General features: G+C 28.3%; 1 protein-coding gene across 2 annotated transcripts; it reads left to right on the forward strand.

Moving 5' to 3' along the window:
- Window positions 1–4,800: 4,800 nt before the first annotated feature.
- LOC113362829 (probable nuclear transport factor 2) lies at window positions 4,801–6,610 on the forward strand. 2 transcript variants are annotated; one of them, XM_026605667.1, is made up of 5 exons: window positions 4,801–5,084; window positions 5,201–5,272; window positions 5,347–5,445; window positions 5,570–5,677; window positions 6,283–6,610. In XM_026605667.1, the coding sequence occupies exons 1-5, from the start codon at window positions 4,977–4,979 to the stop codon at window positions 6,394–6,396; spliced, it is 501 nt and encodes a 166-aa protein (XP_026461452.1). In that variant the 5' UTR covers window positions 4,801–4,976; the 3' UTR covers window positions 6,397–6,610. The 2 variants fall into 2 exon arrangements, with proteins under 2 accessions (XP_026461452.1, XP_026462115.1); XM_026606330.1 differs by lacking the exon at window positions 5,570–5,677 and having other exon boundaries at window positions 6,283–6,603.
- Window positions 6,611–7,268: the final 658 nt, after the last annotated feature.

Raw genomic sequence — 7,268 nt, forward strand, 5'->3', positions numbered from 1 at the left:
AAAATTAGAGCCGTAATAAAACCTGCTAATTCAAATATTTACAAATGACAAAAAATGACAATTAATAGTTATATCATAATATTCTCTATAGGCACAATAACAATACATAAAAATACGCAATGAAAATTTCATAAAAAATGTCAAATTTTCAAATATTTCAAGCAAACTGCATAATTCAAATTTCATAAAATTGATAATCGAAACTGGAAGGGCACTAGATCCGAGCATTTTAAAAATAAAAACTGTATACGTTAAGATTGATTATAATAATTTTAAATATATCTAGGAGGGATTCAACTCCCTACGGTGAATCAAATAACAAAATTGTAGGCCAACGTATATTTATATCTGACGGATATTTACCGTCGAATGATGTAACGATAAACCATATAAAAGTACGTGGCTGCACTACGAACAAGTTTAGAATAATGAAATAAAATTTTTGGATTATCTGTACAACAAATAAATTTTAATAAAAAATATTTTCTATGATATTTTCAATTAATAAAAAAAAAATTACCAGCCGAATCAAAAATATGAACCAGCGAAATTATAAGTTATATTTCATATATCGCAAATAATCGTATTTGTAGTTAAATATTCTTAATGAAGCAAAACATATCCTAGAAAATTCATTAAATCTCCGCAGGGTAAGTTATAGTAATCGGAAACAAATTTTTTTACATATATTCACCGTTTTAAAGGTTTCTGAACATTTTGGAATACCTAAGAATAAATAGATGTATGTATGTCCGTGTGATCGGATACAATGTTCGTAGACGATTTCGGAACACGGACAATCGATTTGAACAATTCGAGAAACGTTCGATTCGTATTGATCAGGAGACGTGCTGATTAGTTTTTGGGGAAGGCCGTTTCGAAGATACGGGGCAAATAGTCCCAAAATGACAACTCAGTTTCTGAGATAACGGAGCGTCCGATTTGAATTATTTAAACAGAATAATTTTTTGTTGAAACTATTAATTTTTATGCAATTTTGTAGGCAAATACTGCATCCTAAAGTTTTGCAGCCTAAAACTGAAAGAATTGGGCAACGGAAATTTGTTCCGGTACGGCTCATAAATTGTGGATTATTAGCTACAATTAAAAAAAAAACAACAAACAATACAGAAGTAAAGACGGTGGCGGAGGCAGATCAAATTCCATCATGAACTCACTCGATAGAGTGATGTTAGGTCTGATAATAGCCACGATACAAAGATTCCGATTCCGTTTAAGTCACTAGTAAGATGATAGTTGGAGCACTCGCGGGGCAAGATCAATATACCAAGGGGCACAACTAGCGTGAAATTTGAAAAAAATCGATTTTTGTTTTTTTTTCATATTTCGGTAGATTACGCCTTTAAAAATAACATATTAAAATTTCAAATCGATATCTCAAATAGTTTTTGAGTTACATCCATTTAAAAGAGTATATACATACTATACATAGTATATGGTATAACGATTATTTTATCTTCAAACGCGTTTTTCTCGAACAGCATTTTTCGAATTTGCTGCAGCGATGACTCAAAAACAAATGATCCAATCACTATCAATTTTTTTTACATGTTCTATATAGTTCTCCGTAAAATGAACTATCGATTTTTTAATCGGATCAAAAATCGAATTTTGGCAGTCCAAAAACGACCAATATTTTGGGTAAAATTCGACTTTTATTTTTGAAACGCCGCCATTTTGTCAATTTTTGATTTTTTTTCATCGTAGTTCATTTTACAGACAATATATTTCTAGTTTAACGAGATTTTTTTTTTATTTCATCCACGAAAGTCCGAAATCACTGCAGCAGTGAAGGGCCTTTTTTTTCGCGCCGTTGGAGATCAACGATAACTTAAAAATTATTTATTTTTTTTCTTCAAAAATTTTACTATGTATTCTTAAAACATGTGTGAATATATTCTTAAAATTGAAATGATTGATGAAGTATTTTTTTAATATAAATTCCCAAAAATCACCTATTTTTTAGGCGGTTACACTAGTTGTGCCCCTTAAGTAACATATTGCCAAAATATTAAGGAAAAATTGTATCCGCACGCACATACATACATCAATTCATTCTAAGGTATGCCAAAATGTTCAGACACTTTCGAAAACTATTTAGTATTAAAAGAACAAAATAAAATTGGATTTTTATTCATTTTAAAACAAATATCAATAAATTAATTCATCAATTCATTTAATCTTTTTTTTAGATCTAATCATTTTTGTAATTAGTATTATTGCGCAACATTCTTACAAGGGCATACATGCACAATATAACACATAGGAATGCATTTGAGGGGCAGAAAATATGAGAAATTTAGTTATAATTGTATGTATTACATCGTAATATAAAATATTGAATTTCTGATAAAAATAATATTTGGATGTACGAGGTGTGTTCAAAAAGTACCCGGAATTACTAATAATTAAATTTCGCGGGTCTGGAGTGTCTGATTGTCAAAATTTTTTTTTTATTGTGTTGGTATACATGCCCCTAAAGTATGATGAAATTTTCAGCTATATTCACTGTTTACTTTGTCTGTGGTAGTCGCTAAGGTTCGACGTGTTTTTCTGAGCTCGGCGATTTTTACAATGGAAGAATTGAAAAGTCAAAGAATTTGTATTAAATTTTGCGTAAAAAATGAAATAAAGTGTTGCAAAGTGCAAAAATTCACCAGATATGGCTCCGTGTGACTTTTTCCTATTCCCAAAGTTGAAGAGACCCATGAAAGGACGGCGGTTTTCCTCGATTGAAGAAAATCGCTGAGAGTGCTCAAGGACATATCAAAAAGTGAATATCAAGGGTGCTTCGAAAATTGGAAAAAACGCTGGCATAAGTGTATTATATCTGGGGGGGACTACTTTGAAGGGGACCACATTAATGTAGACGAATAAATAAATATTTTTTTGAAAAAACGAAAATTCCGGGTACTTTTTGAACAGACCTCGTATATATATAAAATTTCTTTTTATATTTGAACTACAAATTAATTCTACAAACACTATTATGACAAAGAAAATGAAATTTAATTAATTATTTTTAACGTTTATTTTATATTTATATTTAATATATATATATATATATATATATATATATATACATCTATATAAAATATACATTATGTTATGTAATTAAATGTATGTTGTGTGATTCGGAATTTGATGTTGACATATGTATTAACAAAGTCTAAGAATCAACCATAGCATCAATAAATTTCTTTTAAGAATCTATTTTATATTCATACGTTCTGGCTATAATCCTAGCCTTCTAGGATTCTGGCTATAATCTTGCTAGAAATATTGAAAAAAAATCATTTCTCCATTATGTCTTCAACTAGTTTACGAACAACACATATATTGCACAATATCTTTTGTGATTTTCAAAGTTAGTATTTTGTGAGATACTGTGTAATTACAAGTTTATTGTTTATATTACATAGTGTAGTACATTACCATATCCTGATACCATTGATTATTGAATTTTCTGGTTTTAACACTATGACTAACAAATTGTAAGTGCTTTTCATTCTTTATAATTTCTTCCAATTTAATTGTTTTTAGTTTCCACTGAATAAAGGCTAGGATTTTAACCAAAAAGTATGGATGTAAAATAAATTCTTAAAAGAAATTTCAGTTGTCGAAACTATGTATTAATGGATTAATAATGTTTTCATCTGTTATATTAGGATACAATAACTGAAAGTTTTTTTTAAATTATTATTATTGTTTTTCTATGAAATTCCTAACATATCAATTATTTAGTTTTAATTTTTATAGTTAAATTGATTGCCACTGAATGAAGTCTAAGATGCTAGCCGAAACGTATAGATTTTAAATAAATTTCTAAAAACTCATACTATTTACTTTTAGGCCTAAATAAAATATATTATATCAACATCAAATCCAAATCTATTCAGTTATATATATATATATATATATATATATATATATATATATCTACTAATCCAACATGAATAAATTATAGGAATAGTCTAAATAAAAGTTATAACATTGTAATGAAAGGACAAAAAAAACTTATTTATGATGTTGATATCTTTTTTTTGTACTCACTTGCAGATAAAATTTGATTCGGCTTTGAATGAGTTAACAGCGCTTGTTCTTCTTTTTCCCTATTTGTTTGGCCCATATTTAAAATAAATAGCTGGAACAATATAAAATACATAATACAAGTTGAAACTAAAAGTAAGGTTAAAGGATAGTTGTGCATATAAACGATACAAATATGAGCAAACGAATACGATGAATATTCAAATTGCAGTCATACCTTAAAATTGTTTAAGAAATAAAAACTTTAAAACTCTTAGTACGTCTAAATAATTAAAATCATTACACATGTGTTCAAACAGAAATTTGCTACACGTTCGGAAAACACATCTCGAACACTGACTGTCTGACAGTTACTGAAGCAAGGCATAAGCTACGGACAGCTGCAACATTGCGATTGAGCTGAAGAATAATAATGAACATATCGATATATTGGACATTGATATCGTTTGATAATTTATTTATTTATATTAATAAAAAGACAAATTTTTGTATATCGAATAACTTAAATATCCCATTGTTTCCGAAAATGTTTAATGATATAAATATATATAGGGTAAAATAAAATATATTATATCTCTGACAACAATAACTTTCTATATTTGTGTTTTATATATACAATTTAAATTAAATGCGCTTTTCTTTATGAAAATCATAGATATTAATAACAATATATTAGCACAAAATATGTCATGAACAAAATATCTGAAAATAATTTTTGAAAGTTGCAACCACATCGCACTTCACGCTCAAGTGTCTGTAATCGAAGCTTTCGAGATATTTCCGGTGACAGCTCGAGAACTAGAAATAATTTGTGATTTAATAAATAATTGTGAAATGAGAGGTTTTTGACTATATTATTAACCTGAGGTGCTTTATATATTATTGGTAGAACATATCCTAACAAAATGACGTTAAATCCGGCATATGAGGCTATAGGAAAAGGATTCGTTCAACAATATTATGCATTATTTGACGACCCGGCCCAGAGACAAAATTTAGCAAATATGTATAATGTAAGTTTTCCATTAAATAAAAGTGTACTATATACTTAAAAATATTAGTATACAATCGTGCAAATTATATGCTACTTTTCTACGTGATATATAATGATGGTGTTGATATTTTGCAGCCTGAAAGTTCCTTCATGACGTTTGAAGGAATGCAATTGCAAGGGTCCTTAAAAATTATGGAAAAATTGAACGTATGAATAAAATATTTCATAAATCATTAAAAATATAATTTGCCGAACTTTAAAGTGTATTATTGTTTTCACAGAGTCTTACCTTTCAAAAAATAAACAGAGCTATAACGGCAATAGATTCTCAACCAATGTTTGATGGTGGTGTTTTAATAAATGTTCTTGGAAGATTACAGGTAAAATTTTCATTCTATCATTTGTGCACTTTTGTTATTAGTAAATCCATTTACTGTTTGAATTTCTACAAAGGCGTATAAAGATATCAATGACTTAAATCATTGTTTTAATTGGAATCTGCAGACAGATGAAGATCCACCCCACGACTACATACAGACATTCGTCTTGAAGCCAATCGGTGTTAGCTTCTTTGTTCAGCACGACATGTTCAGACTTGCACTTCATGATTCAGTATAGATCTGTTATAGAATCACCTTCTGAGAAGTGTGCCTGTAAAGGTTATTCCCTATAATCAAGTGGCGTGTATTAGGCACTGCATGCTTCTTTGTTTGCAGGCACATTTAATCTATTAGACTTGTTTTTGATTGTCAGACCTATACCACCTTTATCAAAGTTGCAAAATAGTTTATTTAATTTTGCTGTTGTCACTCACTAACTGCTATTGAGAAACAAGAGATCAAAGAGTCTGATGGTCATTGACTTTTTATAACCAATTTATGTAAAATTTGCTTGGCTTTGCATAGTTCTGACAAGACTAACTCAATTGCTCAATATTAAGCTTTAGTTTAATTATATAATACAACGTATTTTCAAGGTGCAATTTGTAAATGTTTTTAATACTTGCATGTTTTGTTTCACAAGGCATTTCACCCAATTTAACATTCTCATGTTAACTGTCTGCAGGAATCATAAGTCATTCACATAGGTTATAAAATCTTTTGAATACTTATGCTAATATTAAATTAAATATATCTGCTGTTATGTGGCTAATCAAACTCATAACTGATACTAAAAATAATAGTAGTTATTAAAGAATTATCTAATTACTTTTGCAGTGTGATGAAGATCCTCCACATGCCTATTCACAAATATTTGTTCTGAAACCTTTGGGTACATCATTCTTCTTGCAACATGACATCTTCCGTTTAGGCATTCATGATACTGCCTAAGTTAACAAAAGTAACAGCTGCAAATGTTCAGTCATCTTGTTTGGAGATATTCAAAATTGTCTTGTGTATAGATAATGTATCATTATATATATATGAAGATCTTATAATGTATCATGATCATGATTTTGAATCTTGTATCATAGGGCTTGTTATTGCAGCACATATTTTTATATTTAAGATAGAGTAGGTAACTAATTTGAAAATAATGAATTGCGTATTTTTTAACATTTGTATTTTTGTTATCACATTTGCCATCATGTCGGTTTTTCTAAATATAATGTTTTTTAGTAAGTTAATCTTATAACAAGTGTGTATAAAATGTTTCATTTACTTTATAAATTAGCAAATATTTTCACACTGACTAATTTAAGCTGTAAATGTATATTAAATTTTTAATCCTAATCAACATAATTATGACTTGTGTTCAATAAAATATTTTCACATCTGTTTATGAAATGTTATGTTTACTCTGATAAACTTTATAGAAAAATCTATTGCTTTGTTTTATTTATTACCTCCCTTATAAATTTGATGGAGTGGTAAATTATTAATTTAAAATGTTGAAGAAACTAATTAAATAAAAAAATGGAATATTTTGGATTGAATTGAATGTTTTAAGCAACCATTATCATACATTGCTCACCAAAAATATTTAAAAATAAATTTTTGATGAAGATTTTGTTCCCACCTGTGAATAATTACATATATAGAATTGAATTGGTACTTACTGAGTATTAAATATTCTTTTTCTCATACAATTATCATTAAGTGTGGAGTTTTTAAAAACATGTACAATATTGTATGAGGAATCACATTAATTTTTGAAATGCTGAGTAGAGCAGCTCATAAGGAAATAATTTGTGGAAAGCACA

Source organism: Ctenocephalides felis, unplaced genomic scaffold (assembly GCF_003426905.1).
Source record: "Ctenocephalides felis isolate EL2017-DRISC unplaced genomic scaffold, ASM342690v1 CF-g0.4_SCAFFOLD_00002, whole genome shotgun sequence".
Taxonomy (NCBI): Eukaryota; Metazoa; Arthropoda; class Insecta; order Siphonaptera; family Pulicidae; genus Ctenocephalides; species Ctenocephalides felis.

What these genes read in the sequence shown, in the direction of transcription:
- LOC113362829 (XM_026605667.1), top strand. Translation starts at nt 4,977, where the DNA reads ATGACGTTAAATCCGGCATATGAGGCTATAGGAAAAGGATTCGTTCAA. An exon ending in ATTTAGCAAATATGTATAAT is followed by an intron (nt 5,085 to 5,200) that starts GTAAGTTTTCCA and finishes GATATTTTGCAG; the next exon opens with CCTGAAAGTTCCTTCATGAC. An exon ending in ATGTTCTTGGAAGATTACAG is followed by an intron (nt 5,446 to 5,569) that starts GTAAAATTTTCA and finishes TGGAATCTGCAG; the next exon opens with ACAGATGAAGATCCACCCCA.